We start from the raw sequence: 24975 nt of genomic DNA on the forward strand, positions 1-24975 counted from the left end.
TTATATTACTATAAATAATTTATTCTCTTACTAGAATACTAAAGATAGAGGTCTTAAAAAGATTACTYTTAATAAGACTAGAGTATATAACTTTTATATACCTCTTAAGAGGRGATCTATAGATAGTTAGCTTAGAAATATATAGTTYTYTATAATATAATAAGCTCTCTAACTTAATCTTTATAYCTAYCTTATTATAATTATATTATAWAATAATARAGAGTAGAGACTCACCCCTTATCYTATACTAGTAAGATTTATAATAGAATAAATAGAGCTAAATTATTTAGAAATATATAAGTATCCTAATAAGTAGTATTACTATAGGATACTAATATATTTAGTATATATAATATACTTAGTAGTAATAACCTAATATAATTAGAGTTAGTCCCTTAGTTAAGGCTTTATATTAGACTTTATAAGTATAAGAAAGTAGTAGGATAAAGATATTAATAATAAAGTTATTAGATAGGCTTTACTAAATTCTAGCCCTYCTATAGAGATAGTTAATAGTATAGAAGTTATTTTAGATAATTTTAAAAGTATTAGATAATACCCTCTATAGTTTATTACTAAAATAGTAATAATACTAGAGATCTATATTAAGAAATTAGAACTTATATTAGACTTTTCTATTATTTTTATAGCAGTGAATAAAAGCTAAAGAGATCTAGAGATCCTAAGAATAAAGACTATTATAAAGTTATAAAAGTATTTAAAAAATTTAATATTACCTAATATCTAGCTAGATAAATTAATACTATAGTTTTAATTTATTAGTCCTTAGGGATCCTCTATTTTTCTTATACCTTAAATATATATTAGAGTAGTACTTATTAGTTAACTTAGATAGGATAATCTAGAGATTATAAATAAATTAAATATCTTATTTTATAGGCTTATTAATATTATATAAGAATTTCTATAGAAGGCTATAAATAATATTATTATTTTAGTAGAAGAAATAATAAAGAGATTTAAATCTACTAAGTAGAAGATTTATAGCTCTAACTCTACTTTTACTTATCTTAAAGAAAGAGTAATAAAGTAGAAATATAATAAAGAGATTTAATAAAGAGATATATCTTTAATAGCTATCCTAAGTAGGGTAAGAAGATTATTAATATAAATATTTATAATTATATCTAAGACTTTAGTAAATAAACTTATATCTATCTTAAATAAAAGAAATAATAATATTCCTCTACTAGACCTTACTAGGGGTGCTAGTAATATAGATCTTAATAATAATAAGAAAGATAGAGATAATACTACTAGCATAGCTAATAATAATAGAAAGGAGCCTAATAAAAGTAATAATAGTAATAGAAAGAGAGATAGTAATAAGAATAATAATAAAAAAAAAGATAATAATAAAAGTAATAAAGATAATACTAAATCTTATAATAAAGATAGAACTCCTTAATTTAGGAGATCTATCAAGGGTAATAAGGTAGTAAGAGGGAGAGGTAATATAGTAAAGAAAAATAGTATTAGTTTTAGCTAATTACTTATATTTATCTTAGGGTATAACCCTTAAGGTAGATAACTAGGATAATAATAATATTATTACTAAAGGTAGAGGGATCTTCTTCTAACTATATTATTCTTAAGTAAAGATAGTAATTACTAATTAAGGAATAAATAAATTACTTTCTATTATAATATCTCTTCTATCTAGTTAAACTTATATCTAACCTAGACATAACCTAGCTTATAACTCCTAATTATAATGAAGCTTGACCTACTCTTTGGAGTACTATGTGATATCCCTTATATAGTGTTATTAGATGTCTAGTTATTTATAGAAGTACTCCCAGAACTAACTAATAAACTATAGACTATAGTCTAATATAATTATACTAGGAATACTATAATATCTAATAAACTAATTAATTAGTAGTTAGATAACTATCTTAGAGTTTATTTACTTATAAGGCACTAAGATTATACCCTTCCTAAGCCTATTACTAATTACTATAATATCCTTATAGCTGTTGGAAGTGGGTAGCTTTATAATAAAGTTAATAGTAATCTTATACTATTTATAATCTAGGATTAATAATAGCTTAAGTAATCCCTAATACTATTTATACTATATATAGTTAGCACTGCACTTATTATAGTTCTATATAAATTATTAAATATCTATAGAGAGCTCTAGCTAGTAGAAGTTCTAGATAATTATTAAGTATAGTATATTCTTTCTAGGGTAGCCTATTAATACTGAATTATATATCCCTTATAGGATTCTTATTTATAGAGGCTCTGAATTAGGGACCTATTTATAGTCTTAGTATAGTAGATAACTATTTAGTAATATTAAATATTTAGTAATTAATACTTAAATATATAACTCTTTTAAAAATTATATAGCCCCTTCCTCTACTACCTAATATATCTTTTATAGGTTTATATTATTTAGTGTAGCCTTCTTCTAGTATTTCTCTAGGGGTAAGGGTACTCTACCTATAGATATTATACTAGAGACTATATAATAGGACTACTTAGTATATTAATTATTATATTTACCTAGTAACCTTATATCTAGGCTAGATACTACTTTATAGGTATAAAATACTTTCACCTATATCTAGCTAGTAATAATCTTTAATAGAACTAAGTAGTARTTATATATYTTAAGYYTATTATTATCCTTATCCTATAGTATATCTTACTCCCTCTATAAGAGGATATTAGGCTAAGTAGCTAGCTTCCTAGGCTAGTAGTATATCTTATAGTTAAATTAGCTTAAGGTATATAATTAATATATCTATTATTTATTAAATCTATAGACTATCTTAAAGTACTTAAGRTTATAGTAGTCTATAATAAGCTTAAATTATAATAAGCTAATTAATTCTAACTTCTACTCCTTAAGAGTATTAATAATAGCTAGTAACTTCTTATTATAGATCTTATAGTTATACTCTACTAGTATATTCTTCTTAGAGATATAGGTAACTAGCCTTAATATACTATTATTATTATACTAGGATATAGTAGCTCTAGTTACCTAGTTTAATATATCTATCTCTACTACTATTCTYCTATTAGGGTTAAACTATATAAGGATTAGARCTATARTAAATATYTTYTTAARTAGCTTAAAGRCCTTTAYTTACTTATCTCTYTATAGRAAAGRGGCCCYCTTRTRTATTAATAYTATTAATAGTTATACTATATCTAAGAAGTCCTATATAAACTATTAATAGAAGTTTATAAAGCCTAAGAATAATTATATACTATATACTAAGGTTAGTACCTGCTATTCTAGTATAGTCTTTACTTTAGTAAGGTCTATCTATACTCTCTTACTAGCTTTAATAATAAATCTAAGATACTTTATACTTTTTACCTTAAATTTATACTTATTAATATCTAGTTATAGCCCTATATTCTTTAAATACTCTAGCACCTACTAGACATGCTATTAATACTTAGTTAATAAGCTATTAGTAAAGATTAGTATATTATCTATATATATAGAGGTAAATTTATCTAGGAAGTCTTAGAGGGTTTAGTTTATATATTATTAGAAGGTGCTTAATATATTTACTATACTAAAGAGGGTAATAAGCTATTTAAATAGGCTAAATTATATATAGAATATTATTAGCTACTTATCCCTAGGGGTAATATAAATCTTATAGAATATAGTAATTATATCTAGCTTAGTAAACTACTTAGCCTTAGAGATGCACTCCAGGGTCTTATTAATTAATAGAAGTAGATAATAATCTTTCTTAGTAATTATATTTAGTATATAGTAATTAATATAGAATTATAGTCCACCCCCTAGCTTATAAGTAAATAGTATAGGTACTATAGTAGCTAAGCTACTTATATAGATAAAGCCCTTCTTAAGTAGCTCTATTAATATCTTCTATAGTATTAATAGTTCTTTATAAGATATACTATATAGAGGTCTCTATAGGGGCTCTATTATCTTATTCTTCTTATCTTTAACTAGCTTAATTTAATAATCTACTTCTAGATAGTATAGTAGTAGCTTATTAGCCTTCTCCCTATTAAATACTTCTAGGAACTTATAGTAGTAAGCTAGAAGCTTTATAATTAGATTAGTATACTTCTTAATCTATAAGGCCTTCTTAATATCCTTAATATTAGTAGTAAAGATTTATATAGTCTTATCTTTCTTATACTACTAGTTATAGACTATAAACCCTTATATATTAATCTACTTTACTACTAGTTTTAGCTTATTCTTAATATTTTTAATAGTAAAGCTATTAATAAATTATAACTAGGGTCCCTCTACTTTAATAACTACTCTCTAGTCTACTATCTATAGGATCCCTAAGATTAGGTTAGTTCTATCTCCTAACTTTAGTACTATATATACATAGATAATATATTAATAATTACTACTAATATCTAATAAGAAGTAGATAATAATTAAGATAATACTTTCTATTATACTAATATAGTTCTTAAGATAAATAGGTTTAATCTTAATCTACTCTAGTTATAGCTTCTAGGTAAAGTATTTAGCTATAACTATATAAGATATATATCTAGTATTAGGTAGAATTCTATAATTATATTCTTTATTAATAATTCTAGATATAATAAATTTAGGGGTGTTAAATCTAATAGCCTATTAAAACTTTCTATAATTAGTAAGTATATCTTCTTTAGGGTATAGGTAATACTAGCTTTTTAGTTATATTAACTATTTAATAGGCCTCTATAAGAGTCTTTTTATAGAAGTAACTAGTTTTCTAGCTTACTATCTTTATTAATAGGCTCTAGGGACTATTTATCTTCTTTATCTTTAAGTATAGGCTCTATAGCCTAAGTAGTATAGGGCTAGTTCCTCTCTTTATTCTATAGAGAGATAGCCCTAAGGTACTAGTATCCCTTAATTATATAGTTAAAGATTTTATAGTATAAGCATCTACCCTTAGTCTAATAATAAGATTATTTAGCTTTATTAACCTATTTTATATATTAATGCTGGTAAGCTAAAGTCATAGTAGTTAATTCCTAATCTATAGAATTACTAGGGCCTAGTGTGCTTAAAACTAGGTTTATTAAGGGTATAGAAATATAAGTAATATAGCTATAGTTTATAATTTATATATTTTTTCTATACTATTTAGCTTAAGCTACTCCCTATATATAGAAAGCTTTAATTTAGTCTATAATTATTTATAATTACTAGTAATATCCTTTAAAACTTACTTCCTTAGCTATACTAAAGAGTTATATTTATATTTCTATATTTAGGGTGCTATTAATAAAGATTTACTTTATATTATTAGTCTAACTATAATCTCCTACTTCTATTAGCAGCTAGTTAAAGTCTACTAGTATATTATAAAAAGGATAGTTACCTTATTATAGATAGTATAGTTCTTCTATAGCTTTCTTAGGATAATTCCTATTCTAGAATATAAGGTTAAGCTAGCTAATTATATAATCTAGATTAGCTTCTATTATAGTATAGTTCTAGATATATTAGTCTATCTAAGAACTTATTATAGTTACAGCCTAGTCCTTAAGCCTAGTAAAGATATACTATATATAGTTATAGTAACTACTAAATATAAAGTAGTTAACTTCTAGCTTCTATAGTAAGTTAGAATAAAAGATATTATATATAGCCTTATTAATATTATTAAATTAATTAGGGTTAGATAGAATTAATTTAGGCCTTCTTACTAGTTTATTTATAGATATAGTAGCAGGAGTAGGCACTATAGAAGTTATCTAAGTAGTAGATATTACTACTATAGAAGTAGTATCTATCTAGGAAGTAGTAGCTATCTACTATACCTTTATCTAAGCTATTTAATCTATAATCTCTTATAACTACTAGACTATTTAGGCTATAGGGTCTATCTATATAGTATTCTATTACTATATATATCCTTTACTTAGTCCTTCTAGTAATGTTAATATCTATAATAATATATTATTATAGTTTATACTATCTGTGCTATCTATATTATCTATTTTAGCTATTATAGATATCTAACTATTTCATCTAGTTCTACTTAGCTAGTTCTATAGTTTAGCTATCTCTTACTGGTTCTATCTGACTATCTGATTTAACTGGTTTATCTAGTTCATCTAGTTCATCTGGTTTATCTAGTTCATCTGGTTTATCTAGTTTGTCTGGTTCATCTGGTTCTGTCTGACTATCTAGTAGTAAGCAATTTCTAATATCACAGGCTAGAAGCCTTATAAATCTATGACCTAGATTTAGATAGTAAGAAATTACTAAAGGGTTCTAACTAGGGCTATGACAGCTGAACATAAAAAGGAGTGTGTAAATAGTGGATAAGATTATATAACTAGATTAATTACTATATTAATTACTACAAGGGTCACATGACTGCTGGTGTCCTCACTAGACAAGAGTTCATTAGTGCCTGAGGCAGATCGCGAGTGCCTAGTAGGCTCAAGCACTCAGCGGGCCCTGCCCGCTACAATAAGGGGCAGTAGGACTTTAGTATAGGGTAGGTGGTGGAAAGTAGTAGATAGATAGTTTAATAAGGGCTGATTTCAGCGCCCCACTAACTATGTCATCAAATACTTCTTATTTAATCTAATCTAGTCTTAGTCTACTAAGTAACTATTATTTATGCTGTCTTACTAATATAAATTAGTTATAACTAGGGAAAATAAGTCACAACCTCAAGTTAACAAATATGGGCACCTAAGAAGCTAAGTACCTTTTAAGTGCCCGTATTAGAATCCCTACCTAGTAATCACCATCTCTTTTAGGCTAAGCATTTCGGTCTAAGAATATTACTCCTGGGAACCTAGAGGCCCCTACCCTATTCTGCTACACTATAAGTGTGAAGGGCTGAAACAAGACTTAAATTCAATCTAACTAGGCCACAAACTGTGTACAGAAAGCTTGAAGAGAGGTTCTTCGAGCGCGTTCCCGATGTCAACATGCCAAGGTCTCTGTTACGAACTTTTTTTTCATGAAGCTATTCCTTACCTGACTGACAGGCCTACTACCCTGACAAGTAGTCTTCTTACAAGAATCCAGGTGTAGACAGTGCTTCTAACATCCTATCTCTTTACTAACTACGTACATGCTTGGCTTAGACCTCAGAATGACTATGTGGTGGCTGGAGATCGTTCAGCCAAGTCGACCAATCAATGCTATCATCATTCCCAGTTCCTCTCATCAAAGTATCGAAGAAAGCTGCATCAATGTTTTGCAGCGCCCAATCCTCCCCAACAGAGAGCATTGGTCCTTCACTCCCTTGTCCAGTGGCACCAGGTAAAGGCTGCAATGGGTCAACGTCGATGCCCCCATTTCTTGGCCCTTGGGATGATATATCATGCACCTGTACCCTTCCTCCCATTTCAAGGTTACCATTCACATTATCCGACGCACGACTTCGTTCTTTGTTCTCAACTGCAATTTCACCAACAGAGAAACCACCCGAGTCATTAGATATAACGCCCCCTCGGTCAATCTCAATGACGCCGAAAGAGGGAATAGACACCCGGATAGTACCATTAGTGCTCGATGATTGCGGCGTCTGTCCAGTGGGGGGCGCTTGCATGTTGCTTTCGTGTGTGACCTCGCTGGCTGCTTCAGCCTCGATAGCCATCAGCCGCTGCAGCAAACTAGAGGCCTGTATGCTCATAGAATCCCCATCCAGCCGGCTCACTTCTTCCATGCTTTCATGGGCTTGCTCTATTAAAGCACGGTCGGAAGGTCGCTGGTGTACCAAGATATTGGTCGACATCAGGGCTTGGTTACATGGCAGTTGTTCAGAGGTGGACGGAGGCAAACACCGATGACCATCGAGATGCGCGATCAGAAGTGTCATCGCTGCCATCAACCCGAAATAGTCCACGGTTCGACAACTAAAAGCGATACGATTGAAGCTATGGAACATGATAAACCGGGAGAGAATTTCACGCGAGGCAGTAATGCAAGTCATTCGTGAATAGTCATATTTGTGTCCGGTCGTGGCAGAGCGAAGCATAAATGGTAGATGAAGTTGTATAAGGAGGTTGTAGTGAGACAAGTGGTGGAAAAGACGTCGCATATCCCAGAAAAGGGCTTCTGGCTGATTGGCCACAGTAGCCAGGTTTGGGGTAAGCCACCATTTTGAAGGGAAAGCTCTGGATGCTTTCTGTAGCACTTCGTCTATTTCTTGTGCCAAGACAAGATCGCTGACGCTGGGCGCGGTGCTATTGCGCTCTAGGATCCGAGACATGACCACGCAATGTATACGGTCAAGACGACCCATTGCTGTATCTTCTCCGAGTAACGTTTCAGAAGCCATGTTTCGGTCAAAGGATGCTTGGGGGGTACCCAACATCATGCAGAGATAGCGCTCGAGAGAAATTATTCGAAACCATATGAACTCGGGGTATATCTGCGTTGCCTTTTCGACAATATTGCACTGTGCCTTTCCATGGCGGTGGAAGCCCAGCAGTTGGGCAATCGTCATTGCCCTGCGAATAGTGATCAGTGCCTTTCGTGGATTTCCTCCATTGGCATGGTACCAAGTCTCTATTATCATGCAATCCAAACCTTCAATACAGCTCATGAGATCATCGTTGGTAGTGACAAGGCTTGTAGCTATGTCGGCTAGCCTTTTCATCATCTCACGGGGTGGCTCTGACAACCCATTTATCTCCTGAGATGAGGATGGGTGGAGGTGCTGCAAAGCAGTGGCTAGGTGAAGCATGTATCTTGCTATCAGAACCGGATGCATATTGGAGCTTGGCCTCTTGAATAAGGTCTCAAGAGACTTTGCTTTGTGGAGATGATTGTAGGGCACAATCTGCATCTGATAGAATAGAGGAGATGTGTTGCAGCATGATTTTAATATCATTGCAATGTCCTCTTGTGATGGTAATGACGTATGTAGAGTCTGTGACAGCTTTTCATATTTGACTGAACTCAAAAAAGAAGTCTTTTCGGGGTCGAGATGTGAAGACCTGGTGCTATTATTGATAATATCAGAACCAGAAGTTTGGGACTTATCAACGGAAATGTTAGCAATTTGCATGGTTAAGTGGGCTGTCAAATTGAACACTCACCTCCAATGGTTTGAGTAAAGTAGCAGCCTCTACTTGGTCGGATGCAACTGCCGAAGAGTTGGAGGCGCTATTATTACTCCCCTCATCTTTCCTCGTCAAACAGAGGCCATCGAAAACATCGTCTCTAGGAGCTTTTTGAAGAAGCTGTTCGACTAATGTTTCAACCCTGGCAATGCGATCCCCCATTTGGCGGTTTCGGTCTAAAGCAGTTGTGATTTCCTCGGGATATTCTTGGCTCACACATTTGATACCGCGTCGGTGACAACGGATGCATGTATCGTCTGTGGGTAAGCTGAATGTGCACTTCATCTTGCGCTGCCTGCATTCCCAGCAACTATGAGTTCCCTTTCGTATCTTTCTCCGTTTAGCCTTTACTGCAGAAAGGGCATCGTTTTCATGATTATGGCTATCTCTTGAAGTAGGCATTGTACCTGATGCCTACGTTAGCAATTCTGGGATCAGTGTGACACATACAAGTCATATCTGAGGTTCCTCGGATGAATGGGACGAAATCACAAGATCAAGAAGCTATTGGAGTGCGTAAAGTAGGTGATGAGATAGGAGATTCTCTGAAGAGATTCCTAAATAGTTGTCCGAGGTGACGGATAGGAAGAGTGCAGGTTACACATTCAACCGGAAACTCGGCGGACGAAACTCAAGGTTCGGACCCCACACATACCTGGTTTCCTCCGCTCTTTGGGAACTTATCAACTTACCTATTGTTAAAGGGGATTCTAAGGATTCAACCTGAACTTCGGAGGACGAGCGCTAAAAATGGCCACTGCATCTGGCATTATAAATAAAGCCATCGAAATAGTTCCTTTGGAAATATCAATACTTGCCTTATTCCAACTCAAGACAGTTACTTATTGTTCAGCCATGGCTAATAACTTCGACATCCCTCCTGGCAATGTTCTGACACACCTTGAGCCCTTTACTCTTCATGTTCCTGAAGCAGAGTTGGAACACTTCAAGAACCTTCTTGAAATGTCGAACATTGGACCTCCTACATGGTGGAACCAACAAGATGACTCTCGTTTTGGCGTCTCTCGTGAGTGGCTGCTTAAGGCCAAAGACATCTGGCTTTCTACCTTTGATTGGCGCAAACACGAGTCCTATATCAACAATTTCCCAAATTTCAAAGTCACCATCAAGGAGACTGATTCCTGTCAAATTGATGTTCATTTCGCTGCCTTATTTTCGAAAAGGGAAGATGCTATCCCTATCGTCTTTCTTCACGGCTTTCCTTCCTCCTTTATGGATTTTCTTCCCATGATGGACCTGCTGAGGAACAAATATACACCCGAGAGTCTACCCTACCACATCATAGCGCCCTCTCTTCCTGACTATGGATTGTCTGGAAGCTTGAGTCAGAACTTGGAAATGACCCTAGAGCGAGCTGCGAGCATTATGAATGGCTTAATGATTGCACTTGGATTTGAGAAAGGATATGTCGCTCAAGGCGGGGACCTTGGTAGTATGATTGCGCGCCTCATGTCCGTCAACCACAAGGAGTGTAAAGCTTTCCACAGTATGTATTCAGACAGCGCTGGCCCCTGCCGGCTTTAAATATTTGCTAACGAATATAGTCAACATGCTCACGCTCGAACCCGGAAGTACGCCCCCTTCTACTGACTGCTTAGCCCTGGATGATCTCCGCATCCTTGAGAGGACTTTGAAATGGCAACAGGATGGGTTGGCATATGCTCTTGAACATGGCACTCGTCCTGCCACTGTTGGCTTGGCCATCTCGTCTAGCCCACTTTCCCTGCTTGCTTGGTATTGTACCCTTATCACCCGACTCAGCTTTTTGCTAACGCCAAGTTAGGCTTGGGGAGAAGCTTCTTGAATGGACCGACCCTCGGGAGCAGCTCCCTCTTGATACCATTCTTGGGCTCATGAGTTTCTATTGGTTTACCCAGACCTTTTCCCGGAGTTTGTATCATGCAAACCTCGTGAGAAATTACTCTGTGGGCATTCCGCATCCGATTTCAACAGAGAAGCCTCTGGGGTATTCAATGTTTGCATACGACCTTGCTGTGTTACCCAAACCTTGGGTTCAAGAAATATACCCTAATCTAGCATTCTTCAACGCCCATTCAAAGGTAAGTTGACGTTGGAAATGCTGTTATGTGATATGGAAAAAATGCTTATTTGAAATTTAGGGAGGCCATTTTGCTAGTCTGGAGCGGCCGAGTGAATTTTTAGAAGACATTGAACGGTTTTTGCAGGCCGTCAACGGATTATTTAAAAGTGGAATAGAATAGCGCATGCAGAACATGGGTAATATTTATCGAAAACATTGGTTTATTTGATTCAATTGAAGCCTGTGGTAGTGATCTATAGGTAGCCGACGATATACATGTATTCAAGTTCTGCTCAAACTGCCCAATTGATTCTACGGCCATGAATTGTCAGACTGATCATAATCATGGCCGAAGGACCCGCACAAAAGAAACGCCAGCTGCCCTTCAAACCACCAAGCTTCCCAAAGTTCTTGGGAAGTCGCTCCTTGATATAACACTCATTGGTACAATATCACACCATGATCCGCGGCCGCAGCTCGGGCATGCTTTGCCTAGCTTGCTTGACCCACGGATGCTTCTCATCAGGAAAATACTGAGACATCCTGATGAACTCTTCTTTCTCCTACAGACGAGGGACCCAAGCGGAGCCCAGGTTCATCCCAAGAAGGTTGAGGTTTTCCTCTTGTGCCGACTGCCACATGTACGCGATGATGGTCCATTCAGCTTATCATTTCCATGCTTCCACGGCCGTTTGGAATCAAGAACTGGTAAATGTTTTGAAGAGCATTTGCACGGCTGGTTCATTTTAATGCTTGAAATTCCCTCAATCAAGCCTTGTCGCCAATATCAACCATCTGCACAGGCGCATCGCCCAATAACCAGAACAGGCCAGACATCAGAGCGTCTTCCCTGGTGATATGTAGTGAAACAGCCGCCATAGTGATGTCTAGCCTGCTTTAACTCTCCGCACAATACGTAATGTCCAGCACGTCCTTATTTCTTACACTGTGATAAAGAAGCCATAGGCTATCAGATGCATCCGCACCTCCAAGAGTGCCTCTAAGCTAAAAGGATGAATAATCTCTGCCATAACAGAAGGCTGCATCCCCAGATCCTCTACCCGCCACAGTGACATAGCAATCTGACTTGAAGGGTCGTCGGCATTTCCCTAGATAATGTAGCGCTGGCGTGACCAGCTAAGATGCAGCACATCCTGACGCGGCTGCACCTATATCAACTCCAGGCTAGTTGTCTTGTCCAGGTCTAACCTGCGTCCCTGTTCCAGTGTGACTTGCTGACATTCGCTGTGACGAATGCGATGGTCAGCGGCTGGGCATTCTGGTGCGTGATGCGGTTGGCCCAGCAGGCTTGACGGGATTCGTTGCCGACGAGAAGGAAGTCTGGGATGCGGTAGGCACACTGATTCCAGATGAGACGGCGCAATTCTAGAGGGAGCTGCGAAAAGTAGTGGAAGACGCCCATTTGATAGTTGCTGTCAAAGTAGATAGAAGACAGAAAATGTGTTGTCGAATTGTCGTAGATCGGATCCGTCGCCCTATATCCTAGTGGTTGGACTAGACTGGTTGACCCAACCCGGAAATCCATATCCATTATCCACAATCCAATCCGCCTGGATATGAGGGTGGGTTGAACAGGTCATAAATCAACCCATTATCTGCACGAGTTGGATCAAATATAGTGCAGATCAATCCATATCCAATCCACAACCGGACCGATCCTAGCCCGCCCCCCGAAAGTGGTTACTGCCCTTCAGAGGTGATATGGGAGTCCAGTTACATTTTGGCAGAATGGGGCGGGAGGTTTGATAAGGAAACGTTAATTACAGAGGGGGACATATTAATGGATGGCAGTTTAGTGTGGTGCAGATCATATATGATGGTGCAATACTTCGCTATTCAGGCGTCGGATGATGTGATGCCTGCGGGGTCTATATACCCCATTCCCGTCCAGGCGCAGAGTTGATCATCGGACAATCAAAGCGTATTCCTAGGATCAAGTCACAAAATGGTCGAAGTTCAGACACTCCGTCAACCTGATATCCAGTATCATCCGGATTACGAAAAGTATCTCGCCCGCGTGCAGCGTCGAAAGGCAACCGAGGATCTGCCCAAGTCTCTTCCTCCTGGCTTCCCCGAGACACTTTCTTCTCCTCTTGTCTGGGAGGGCAAGGAGATAGAAAAGCAGGATGACTGGATCTATAAGCTCAATGACGCGCAGCGAGAGGAGATACACGCTGCATTGAATAGCTTCAAGGGTGAGTTATCGAACCAATGTCAAGACATGTTCTAACTTCCACAGCGCTCGGCCTTGGTCCCGGCCATATCAGTCAAGAGACATTCCCCCTTCCCACTCTCCATCCTATACTGCGAGATCGCTCCAACGAGCTCCACAACGGCCGAGGCTTCTTCGTCCTCCGCGGCCTAGACGTCGATCGGTACTCCCGCGAAGACAACATCCTCATCTACGCCGGCGTATCCTCGCACATCGGCAGCCTCCGCGGCCGGCAGCAGGATCAGCGTCAGGAGGACGGAACCTCTGTCATGCTCGCGCACATCAAGGACCTGACTCGCACCGATCAAGCAGGCAAAATCGGTGGACCCGCCAGCACCGCCGACAAACAGGTCTTCCACACCGACGCAGGGGATATCATCTCGCTGTTCTGTCTCCAGACAGCCGCAGAGGGCGGCGAAAGCCAGATATCCAGCAGCTGGCTCGTGTACAACATCCTCGCCAAGGAACGGCCGGATTTGATCTGGACGTTGGCGACAGATTGGCCTGTGGATGGGTGAGTGGCAACCCCTAGCCCCCTGCTGTCAATCCTCGCTTACAGTGTAGGTTCAATAACCCCGAGCGCCCGTATACCTCGCGGCCCTTGCTCTACCACCAGAAGGCAACGGCCTCGACACCCGAGCGCGTCCTCATCCAGTACGCCCGCCGCTACTTCACCGGCTTCCTCGCCCAGCCCCGCTCAACGAATATCCCGCCCATCACCGAGGCACAGGCCGAGGCGCTCGACGCGCTGCACTTTCTGGCGGAGGAGCACAGCGCTTCGCTAGATTTCCAGAAGGGCGACGTGCAGTATATCAATAACTTGAGCATTTTCCATGCTCGCAAGGGGTTCCGCGATGCCCCGGGGAAAGAGTAAGCCTTGCTCCTGGTAAAATATATACATATATCTCTGTTATACTAACAATCGCAGACGGCACTTACTACGTCTCTGGCTGCGGGACCCGGAAAATGCCTGGGAGACGCCTGAACCTCTGCGGGAGCGGTGGGATATTGTGTATGGAAACGTGACGCCGGAAGAGCAGGCGTTTCCTCCGGAGCCAAAGGTGCAGAAGAAGAATATAAGTGCTTAGTCTAGGACTTATGACAGTGGGGTGCACGAAGAAGGGATTTATAGTTAGTTAGTGCTATGTTCTGGATCCTCATTTGTTAAGTTATGTGGCTGCAGGAACCGACTTGGTATACTTGGCGAACTCTCTGCCTCGAATATACTTTGTTGCTAGCCATAGTTAAGCACTTAAGCTCCCAGTGCTTGGCTGTAACTTTCAACATACCGATTGTGACTTATGAGTGGAGAGAAAAAATGATTCGGATCCTGTTTGGCTATGAATAGATGTATCATGCTGACAGGATAATCCTGTATACATCGGAATCCAGATCGGCAGTTGACCCAGCATCGGCAGGCAATGACAGCTGTCTTCCGCGGCTCAGACAGAGACAACCCCGAGAAACCCCAGGATCAGCGTATCAGCGAGTGGAGAGTCCTCCCCGGATTCCCCCACGGCAAACAATCACCGACAACTACCGGGCACTAGCTGAATAGCTTCATTAGGAACCAATAGTCGTCTCGACTATTGTCCACCGCATGTTGATCTCCACCTGTCAAGTAAGCCATAAGGGGCGTCTCCGTGATTCAGTCCTAGGATCTTTATTTAACGATCGTTGTACGATTTTGAGTCTCATCATGCCATCTATTGACCTACCGGAACAGGCTTTTACCATGGACGACACATCCAGAAAAATGAAAACGCAGTCTGACTTTCTTGAGAAAGCAGAAACACACACCAATATTGTGCCAGACCCAGCCAGCGAACTATCCGAGCCTCACCGTGCGTATCTCCTCCAGCGACATGGCACCCTGGACCTCGACCCCCTCCCGAGTATGGACCCGGCAGATCCATACAACTGGCCCTTATGGAAGGTAATGCTGCCCATCCTGACTTCGAACAGAGATTAAAGAAAACAGAGAATAACCAACCTCCTCCTGGTGGCCTTCCACGCGTTCATGGGCACCTTCATCGCAGCAGGCATCATCGCCGCGTACGAAGACATCGCGGTCGACCTGGGCGTGTCAATCCAGAAAGTCAGCTACCTCACCTCGCTGCAGATCGCCATCCTAGGTGGCGGCCCGCTGGTCTGGAAACCGCTCTCGCATCGGTTCGGACGGAGGCCTATTTTTCTGGTTTCGCTGGTGCTGAGCTGCGCGTGCAATATCGGCTGCGCCAAGAGCTCGGATTATGCCTCTATGGCGGCGTGTAGGGCGCTCGTCGCCTTCTTCATCTGTCCTGCTATGGCGATTGGGAGTGCGGTCGTCGCGGAGACGTTTTTCAAGCGCCAGAGAGCGAGGTATATGGGTGTGTGAACGGTGATGGTCACGCTGGGGGTGCCGATTGGGCCGTTCATCTTTGGGTTTGTCGCGCAGCGTGTGGGATACAGGTGGATATACTGGATTTTAGCTATTGTCAGTTCTTTACAGTCTGGTTTAAGAGCTACCGCTGACTGAGTACAGACCAATGCCGTCCAATTCATCCTCTACCTCTTCGTCGGCCCCGAGACCCGCTACATCGGCAAAGACATGGCGACAGGCAAAACAGCCTTCCACCGCGAATACCTCTCCCTCCGACGCATCGACCCCMCCCCCTTCACGCTCCGCGAATTCTACCACCCCCTCACCCTCTTCACCAACATCCCCGTCCTGACCGCCGCCTGCGCCTACGCAATGGTCTTCCTCTTCGGCAGCGTCCTCAACTCCGTCGAAGTGTCCCAACTCCTGCAGTCCAAGTTTGCCCTCAACGCCCAACAACTCGGCCTCCAGTTCCTCGGGCTCATCATCGGCTCCCTCCTCGGCGAGCAGCTAGGCGGCCACGCCTCAGACACCTGGATGGCCTTTCGCGCGCGCCGCATATCCCGCCGCCCGCCGCCCGAGTTCCGCCTCTGGCTGAGCTATATCGGATTCCTGCTAACCATCGCAGGCATGGTTGTCTTCCTGGTGTGCACTGAGCACGCGAAGCAAGGGGTCTGGACCGTCGCGCCGGTGGTGGGGACGGGGGTCGCGGCGTTTGGGAACCAGGTTGTGACGACGGTGCTGACGACGTATGCGGTCGATACGTACCCGGCCGATGCGGGGAGTACCGGGGTGTTTATCAATTTCGTGAGGTCCGAGTGGGGGTTTATCGGGCCGTTTTGGTTCACGGCGATGTTTGAGAGGGTCGGCATTGCGAGGAGTGCGGGTGTGGTGACGGCGTTGATTATGGGGGTTAGTTTTGTGCCGACGGCGCTGCTGCATTGGAGGGGGGAGAGACTTCGTCTTCGGCAGGAGTAGACTGTATTGTATGATTCGATTAAGTATAGATGCTATAGATTGCTTTCTAAAGCTCTTCGCTCATCAACGGTCAGGTCGCTCTTTGCCCGACTAATCCTCACAAACAATGCATTCGCCACCAGCCCGAGCCCCGATAGCGCAACCTGGAACCAAAACACAGCCTGGTAACTCTTCCTCAGCCCTTGATCATCGGTGTTGACCTGCACGATATCCGCAAACCCTAAATGCAGCGCGATCCCCAGATGCAACGTGCAGTTGATCAGCGCCCCCGCCAGCCCCTGCTTCTCCAGCGGCATGTTACTCGTGATGAAAATGTTAGTAACATTAAAGCTGATGTCGATTCCGATCGTCGCGCAAATCATGGCCGGGAAGACAAACGCCCAGTACCCTCCGTTCTCGGGGAGGAGAGCAAAGAAGAGGCCCGAGCCGATATACCCCAAGCAGGAGATGAGCATGAGGATCGTGCCGGGGATGCGGTGCAGGATGAAGCCGCCGACTGTTGAGATGAGGAGGCCTCCAAACGCCATGGGGACCGTCCAGGCGACGATTTGCAGCGGACTGGCGTGCATGACACTTTGCATGCTGTACTGGATTAGCGTGGCCACACGACAGACAGGGGAGAGGGGCGTACTATAATGCTCCGTACAGCAGAAAAATCCCCAGACTTCCGTACAAACAAACAAGCGAGAACAGCAGCGGCTTCATATACCGCACCGCAAACACATCCGCCGTCACGAGGGGATCCCCCACCACCCACCCCTCCACATACACAAACACCGCGAGCAGCACCACCCCCAGCGCAAGACACACATCAATATACGCCGTCGCCCACTGCCTCGGCGCATGCGCACTCCCCGCGATAGCAAACACAAGCAACACCAGCCCCGGCACCAGCAGCCCGGCCCCCAACCAATCCATACCCACCTTCCTCCCCTTCCTGCGCTCCGCGAAATCACTCGGAATGGAGAAAAACGACGTCGCAGCCGTTACCGCGGCTAAAATCCCCCCGATGAAGAAATACCACCTCCAACTGAGAAACCGTCCACACAGCCCGGAGAAGAAAATCCCCACGAAGAACCCCAGCGCCGCGCAGGCGCCGTACACGCTGAAGACGAGGTTTTTGCGCGGGCCCGGGCGGTACACGCTCCCCAGGATCATCATGCCTGATGGCAGGAATGCAGCGAGCGCGAGGCCTTGGAGTGCGCGGCAGATGACGAGCATTAGCCAGGTTTGCGAGAAGCCGGCGAGAATGGAGAAGAGGGTGAGCCAGGCGGCGCCGAAGAGGTAGCATGCGAAGCCGCCGTACATGTCTGCCAGGCGGCCGAAGATGAGGAGGGTGGAGGTGACTGCTAGAGACAGCGCGGTGGAGGGCCAGATGGAGGAGGCGAGGGGGATGTCCAGGGCGGAGATGAGGGTTGGGAGGAGGATGTTGGAGCCGGAGATGTAGTATTCCTGGAATCTTGTTAGCTACCGGTAGGAGGTATGGAGGGGAGGGCATACAGCGAGGATTTGGGACATGACGATAGAGAAGCAAAAGGTTAGTTCGGACCACAAGCTGGAGAAGCAGGGTGGTCGCTCGCGGCCGAGTCTTTCGAGGCGAGCTTCACTGTCTTCTATATCTTGGACAGTAGCCATCTCGGCAGGAACCTTTTTAACCGACTTATCCTCCATAGTCATGTTCATGACGAGGAATCAACCTGTCGACGACATCTCAATTTATATCTACAGGACATTCTGATTTCTAAGCATGGGCGTGTCGACACGGCCAAGACACTTAGTGAGGCCAACCTTCCAGAATAAGTTTCTACTCGGAGAATTGAACCCACGTTCAGTCTACGCATCTTTAACATGCAGGATAGTGTCATCCTACATAGAAGCTTGGCCTCTTGGCGCTGACTCTGGGCTTCCGTTTTAGGAAGTTGTGAGGAGTGGGTCTGATATACGAGATCCACCAGAGTCCACGGATGGCCTGCTTCAACGCATTTGATCGTCAATTTCTGCTCATACTTGTCGTACATGGGACTTGCTTTCTAATCAGAAATGGTTTCAATATAATCGACTCTTGAGCTTTGAGCTGTTGTGGGCTCGCAGGAATTCCTCGATGCCGCATGAATCTCACTATCATTTGTTTTCAGTTGGCTATGGCAGACTACAGGGCTTACTGCGTGCAAGAGTAGCTATAATCGCCTGGCAAAATCATTCGAATTGCTGGGACTTGTCATGAACGCGGCCATCGAAACACAGTCATGACTACGAACCCTGTCATCCAGGCAGAGAAACAGCCCTAACTCATGATGACCGAAGCTAAGCTTCCTGTCCCGGACTCGTTGACACTGTGAATCTGATGCCAGAAGCCTACCGTTTATTGAAGACAAGTTACGATTACTCTCAAGATGGGAGGGCATCTCAGGCTCCTCATACGGAGCACTCCGTTATGAAGCCGGCAATAGCCAGGCAATGCACACTCCATTCACCTGTGCATGAAGTCATGATAAAGGTGCACGGATAAAGGCGCATCTCCTCAGGCTTCTCATAACGGAGTACTCCGTTATGCAGCTGGGAATAGTCACAGAATGCGAAGCATGATCTCCTATAAAGCAGTACTCTTAGAACAATGCAACTCTTTGCCTTCTGGATACTCCTTTCTTGGTCTAATTTGAGCACCTTTCCTTGTCTAAGTTGAGCACAAAACCCACTCAATCATGGCGTCCACAACTACTTTCCTCAATCTCCCAGCAGAGATCCACCTAATGATCTGCGATTACCTAGATCCTGCATCGGCAGTGGCATTGAAAAATGCAAACAAATACCTTCGTTCTGCTCTTACCGTCAAGGATCCAAAGTACTTCAAGTCGGGGGACTTTGACATTTACTATCTGAAGCTGGAAACGTGGCCGGAGTGAGTACATCTTCAAGCAGTAGTCCAGGCTGGGGGTTGTAGAAGGTGCGATCCTATACTTACATACCTCTAGGTACGCCGGCCACTTCTTTTGCTTTGAGTGTTGGGTATTTCTGCCGGCTGCCAACTTTACCGACGATCAGATCACGGGGAAGTTCGATAAGAATGGTTATGCAGCGTCGAGGAGATTCTGTATCTCCTGTGGCACGAATGGAGGGACATACCATCCCTATGATAATGCCATCATGGATGACCAGATGGCATATTATTACCGCCACCTGCAGTGAAGTTGTGTACGGGTTTATCGCCAATGTGATAATTGCAAGACGTCGACTTTACGATGCTGCGGCGAGGGGAATGATCTTATGGATAGTTGGTATGTGTCAAGTCCTTTTTTGAAGCCTTTTTCTCATTGCTTGGAGATACTAATATGGAGATTAGGAGATGGCACATGAAATCGATGCTAGGTCTTGCGCTAGGTGGTCGACTGAGACGCACCACTTCGCCTCTTATGCTGAACTCGGACTGTTTTGAGAAACTGGTGATTGTGTCTTCTTAGGGATTATGCTGAGGGTTATGTTTTGAAGTTTGCTGTGGCAGTAGGACAATGTACAGGAAGGTTGGAAGATCAAGTCTCGTTGAACGCGCTGATGGACAGTTCTTGGGATATTGGAATGAATCGGGTATTGAACATGGAAATGGTTTGCAATAGCTTGTCGCAGCAGCATTGATGTATCTCCGCTTGGTTACTGTTCTGTATCAGACGTCCAGTCCATGGAGTAGCATTGAAGTAGCCGCTTCGCTTCTGAAACGTTGACCTCGCCATATGTTATATCTGCAAACATAGAGTGCCACATCCACCGCCCACTAGTAGACAGAGATGACATACCGTTTAGTAAGATTGCTCTATAAGCTGACACAGAGAGTCTAGAGAGTAGCCCCGGGCCATGAAGTGCAGTATAAACGTTGAATTAATCGACCGTTTATCATCAACTCCTACCGCCACAACTTTGTCCATTATGCTGACCGGCAAGTTGGGCCATTCTCGATAGATCCATGTCCAACAATCTGCCTACGAACTCCTGCCAGCTTACAACTTGAGTAAAGAGCTCGCCTTCAGTACTTCGCACTCCTAAGGGTTCGTCAGAGTAGCTACAACAAACTGCTCTATTCCTTGGCTTGTTTTACTTCTCAGGAATAACTGCATACTGTAGTGAAGCATCTTCGTAACTGATATATATACAACTCCAATGGAAAATCGATATCTTACAACTTCATCAAAGAGATAGTCAGTGTACACGCTCCTGGAGGTACGACCAGGGGAGCATGTTGACCAGATCAAGGCATTGCCATGATGGGAAAATCTTCGGTTCACTGCTAGTAGTATATCTAAATTAGATGAGCCTTGCCCTTCTATCACACATACCGCAGGAATATGCTGCAGGCCATCCTTAATTTTGGCAAGAGACGCGAGCGTGTGTGACAACCCGAGCTCTTTGTCTATGATCCTTTGTTTAAACCAGGCATCACCCCCACCATGGAATGACCCGGGTCCAAAGTATATGTACCCTCGCTTCCCTTATGATGAAGACTACGAGGCTAACTATGACATAGATACGTGCCAGCTAAGACGACAGACAGAAAGAGAAGCGTGAGGCAACCTCGAATGGTTGTGGAATTGTCAACCCGGGATTAAACCATCGGTTAAGCCAAAATGAAGCACACTTACGAGGTATATCTCTCTATAGAGTTTTGATACCAAGACTAACAACGCGAAGAACGCACTCAAACTCCTTGAAACGAGAAGACGTAGCGCCCGACCGACTGGTCTGACAACTCCAGTTTCCACCGTCCAAGATACGACGACCGTGAATCGGAATTCTGGCAGAGGCGTACCAAGCTTGGTTGGAATGAAGGAATGGCTGCAAATTCTAGGGCACTCAGTACGAACTATCAATGAACTGCGATACACTGGCCCTCTGACTTGAATTCTAGGATAATGCGGTCGACAGCTTGAATGTAATCCATGTCAGCGGCACGAAGGGAAAGGGCAGCACCTGCACTTTTACATGCAGCTTCCTTCGTGCACATAGCCTGAGGACAGGGTTCCCCAAGAGGATTGGACTCTATACCGGTCCACATTTACAATGCGTTCGCGAAAGAATACAAATTGACGACCATCCAGTCGCGGAAGAGATGTTTACCCGATATTTCTTCGAAGTGTGGGATCGCATTATGCCCAAGGGTACAGAACTGGATGCGGGAGTCACAAAGCAGCCCCGATACCTACAGTTCCTCGCCATATTGGCTTTCCACACCTTCATCAAAGAAGAGGTTGATGCGGCAATATTTGAGGTCCACCATGGCGGAGAGAATGATGCAACAAACGTGATACGAAATCCCGTTGTCACCGGAATCACGTCTCTTGGAATGGACCATGTTGCACAGCTTGGACCTACCGTTGAGACGATTGCCTGGCATAAAGCAGGAATATTTAAACCAGGTGCACCCGCCTTTTCTGTAACCCAGGACCCAGGCCCCGCGGAAGTTATGCGAAAGCGTGCTCTTGATAAAGGCACTACTTTGACGTTCATATCAGCAAATGAGTGCCTTCCCAATGGTAGAGTACTCAGCGTCCCAGTACAACGATTGAACTGCTCCTTAGCGCTTGAGCTCACTAAAGCATTTCTTCAAACCAAGGCACCTGGCCATATACTTAGCGATGCAGACATCTATCATGGTATAGAAAGTTTCCAGCTGGCAGGGAGATTTGAGATTATTGATGAAGGGCAATTACAATGGTTTGTGGATGGGGCACATAATATTCTGAGTTTAGAACAAACTGCAGAATGGTTTGCCAAGAACACAAATGAGCAAAAGTAAGTTAACCAAATACAGTCTAAAGTGATTGCCAGCTAAGATAGGAAGGTGTCACGCCCTTATTTTCAGTCATCTGTCAGAAGAGCGAGATGGGGTGATGCTTGTGCGGTCTTTAGCACAGGCACTCTTTAGAAATAAGGTGACACCTGGCCATGTCATCTTTACTACATATCAAGAGAAAGATGGTGACCCTATCAGTAAGTAGAAATAGGAGGAATCCTCTGCAGATCTTGACTGATGAAGGGCAGACCAATCCATCAAAGACTCTAAGCCACTATCACATGACGTATGCGCTCTGTACAGCTCAGTGTGGAAGGAACTTGATCCACAGGCTATGGTTACAACTACACCAACAATTGAGGGGGCAGTAAGGCTTGCAAGGGAAATAGGGGACCGTGAAGAGGGAATGCAAGTCCTTGTTACGGGGAGCTTACACATGGTTGGTGGAGCACTCAGCCTTCTGAGGCCATCGTCGCGTACACAAAAATTAGCGTCATGAAGTCGAGATCGGGACAAGGGGCGCATAAACTTGAGCCCTAGGATTGGTTTCTCCGTTGCAGGCACTACATGCTGTACGTAACTGTTCGGTTGATAGTACTGTGGTTGAGACGACCATGCGTGGCTATCCGCATGCAGTCGCGGCTGGCTGCAGACCAAGAACCAGTTGTCTGTTCTCTATGCATGTTGTATTGAATCTAATCTTTATTATCTGATCCTCTACCTATCCCGAAACATAACTATGGCCATGCTCAATGCAGGAACATGCAATGATGAGGGTCCGCCCTATCTGTGTGGAGTTTGTCTGCTTCTCATAGAATTCTTCATAACTACTTTCAAGCCAAAAATAGTAATACATCATTCACTGTAGATAAAGCCAAGTCCTGTTAAATCAAGGAAAGATGCAGACTCTTATGTATACTTATCCGCTCCACAGTCAGTGACCAGTGAATACGCTGGAAATATCTGACATAAAAGGAGATATCCATATCCAGAGCGCTCTGAATCTCTACAGACTTTATCACTGTGCTCTTCATCATGGGTATAAAACCTTCTCTATCATGCTCTCGTTCTCTCTTTCTACTACCTCTGCATTCTGCGTCCTCTCGCATCTCTACAAGCTACAAGCTTTAACCACTAATCTCCACAGAGATATACAAATCTCGAACAATCATCATGGACAGTCCACTGTCACGCCCATTATGAATCCCCCTAGGGAGATTCATCTCCTCATTCTTGAGAACACCGACTACGCGTCGAAGGTCTCGGTCAGCCAGGTCAATCAATACTTCCGCGCCATCGTGGATGTCCACCCTCCGCAGACGCTGCCCAGCAGGTCTCGTTCCTAAAGGGCTACGACTTATGGCCACAGTGAGTTCAACTCCACCCTCGACAAGTCACTATCAGAACTAACACTCCCAGAAACGCAAATAAACATGCGTGCTTCGAATGCCGCATGATCGTCCCGGACGAGGAATTCGACCACGACCAAATCACAGGCAACCGTGCCAAAAACGGCACTGAAGCTGAGACGCGCTTTTGCATCCGCCGCAAATTGTTAAAGCGCCTATACAACCCCACGGCGCCAGTTTCGATTCGGGGCAAGATTTATTACCCATTCGCGTCCTGTCAGGGTCTCCAAGGGTGGAGAACTCGCTGCGCTGGGTGTTGCAAATGTTCTAAACCTCTAGGGTTCAAGAAATTTGAGGTGGTCCAGGCAGTCCGCTGCCCGGAGTGTTATTGCAGAAGAGGTCTTCGCGATGTTAGACCCGAAGGCATAGCTCCTGCTCAGGCTGCTCAAACAAACATTTCTGACGATGATACAGGTGAAGCACACAGAATTTGAGGACAACCTCAGAAACTTTCTTATTTGAGTTGTGCTTAGTCAACAGTATGTTACCGAGGACTTGAATCCGAAACAACTACTTTTCACTTACTTTACTCCTCTCCAAAATCAAGCTCCTTATTCTGACATCACTACCCGATCAAAATGTGCCGCAGTAACTACATTGCATATGAGTGCATGCATTGTGTCGATATCCCTTCTGGATTCCAGCCTTACCACCTCATCCGAGAACGTTTCCCAGGACAGTCTACAGAGTACTTGTTCACAATGGCAACAGATCAAAGTACGCGATGTCCCAGATATGGCCCAGATAGCAGGCCAATGTTTTACCCGGCGTGTCCCCTGCATGTGCAGAAAGAGCTCGAGATAAAGGGAGTCAGAGTGAGACTAATGAGCCTGAAGATTATGAGACTAATGAAGGGATGAGTATCGATGAGGAGGCCGATAGAGAGAGGGGTATTGAGAAACGAGCCTGTAGAGGAAATGTGGTCATTTTACGCCGTATTGGTATTATTGATGATCAGGCTGTCTGTTTCCGCAAATATTCTAAGGCTTTTTATATGTGTCCAGTTTTGTGTCCTGTCACATCTGGTTATCATGTCGTTAGAGTGGAATTGCAAAGCTGGGGAGTGGCTCAATTGCA

At 43.0% G+C, this 24975-nt stretch overlaps 8 protein-coding genes across 8 annotated transcripts; 6 read left to right on the forward strand and 2 right to left on the reverse strand.

Annotated features, from left to right (window-relative positions):
• Positions 1-7088: 7088 nt before the first annotated feature.
• Aspvir_007065 (fungal specific transcription factor domain-containing protein) lies at positions 7089-8726 on the reverse strand (the record flags this gene model as incomplete). The annotated part of the gene is made up of 1 exon (XM_043270250.1): positions 7089-8726. One exon carries the CDS (start codon positions 8724-8726, stop codon positions 7089-7091), a length of 1638 nt encoding a protein of 545 aa, XP_043126185.1.
• A 1207-nt stretch (positions 8727-9933) lies between these two features.
• Aspvir_007066 (epoxide hydrolase family protein) lies at positions 9934-12530 on the forward strand (the record flags this gene model as incomplete). The annotated part of the gene is made up of 4 exons (XM_043270251.1): positions 9934-10585; positions 10644-10833; positions 10883-11159; positions 12408-12530. 4 exons carry the CDS (start codon positions 9934-9936, stop codon positions 12528-12530), a joined length of 1242 nt encoding a protein of 413 aa, XP_043126186.1.
• Positions 12531-13106: 576 nt separating this feature from the next.
• Aspvir_007067 (TauD/TfdA family dioxygenase) lies at positions 13107-14461 on the forward strand (the record flags this gene model as incomplete). The annotated part of the gene is made up of 4 exons (XM_043270252.1): positions 13107-13356; positions 13401-13887; positions 13938-14243; positions 14302-14461. The coding sequence occupies 4 exons, from the start codon at positions 13107-13109 to the stop codon at positions 14459-14461; spliced, it is 1203 nt and encodes a 400-aa protein (XP_043126187.1).
• Positions 14462-15072: 611 nt separating this feature from the next.
• Aspvir_007068 (uncharacterized protein) lies at positions 15073-15750 on the forward strand (the record flags this gene model as incomplete). Its single annotated transcript, XM_043270253.1, has 2 exons — positions 15073-15309; positions 15355-15750. 2 exons carry the CDS (start codon positions 15073-15075, stop codon positions 15748-15750), a joined length of 633 nt encoding a protein of 210 aa, XP_043126188.1.
• A 6-nt stretch (positions 15751-15756) lies between these two features.
• Aspvir_007069 (putative MFS multidrug transporter) lies at positions 15757-16710 on the forward strand (the record flags this gene model as incomplete). The annotated part of the gene is made up of 2 exons (XM_043270254.1): positions 15757-15849; positions 15898-16710. The coding sequence occupies 2 exons, from the start codon at positions 15757-15759 to the stop codon at positions 16708-16710; spliced, it is 906 nt and encodes a 301-aa protein (XP_043126189.1).
• A 32-nt stretch (positions 16711-16742) lies between these two features.
• On the reverse strand, positions 16743-18393 carry Aspvir_007070 (putative MFS multidrug transporter; the record flags this gene model as incomplete). The annotated part of the gene is made up of 3 exons (XM_043270255.1): positions 16743-17292; positions 17342-18162; positions 18211-18393. 3 exons carry the CDS (start codon positions 18391-18393, stop codon positions 16743-16745), a joined length of 1554 nt encoding a protein of 517 aa, XP_043126190.1.
• A 1019-nt stretch (positions 18394-19412) lies between these two features.
• Aspvir_007071 (uncharacterized protein) lies at positions 19413-19896 on the forward strand (the record flags this gene model as incomplete). Its single annotated transcript, XM_043270256.1, has 2 exons — positions 19413-19609; positions 19683-19896. The coding sequence occupies 2 exons, from the start codon at positions 19413-19415 to the stop codon at positions 19894-19896; spliced, it is 411 nt and encodes a 136-aa protein (XP_043126191.1).
• A 1427-nt stretch (positions 19897-21323) lies between these two features.
• Aspvir_007072 (uncharacterized protein) lies at positions 21324-22988 on the forward strand (the record flags this gene model as incomplete). Its single annotated transcript, XM_043270257.1, has 5 exons — positions 21324-21341; positions 21388-21552; positions 21605-22488; positions 22622-22686; positions 22738-22988. The coding sequence occupies 5 exons, from the start codon at positions 21324-21326 to the stop codon at positions 22986-22988; spliced, it is 1383 nt and encodes a 460-aa protein (XP_043126192.1).
• Between the last annotated feature and the right edge of the window lie 1987 nt (positions 22989-24975).

Source organism: Aspergillus viridinutans, assembly GCF_018404265.1.
Source record: "Aspergillus viridinutans IFM 47045 DNA, scaffold_5, whole genome shotgun sequence".
Lineage (NCBI taxonomy): Eukaryota > Fungi > Ascomycota > Eurotiomycetes > Eurotiales > Aspergillaceae > Aspergillus > Aspergillus viridinutans.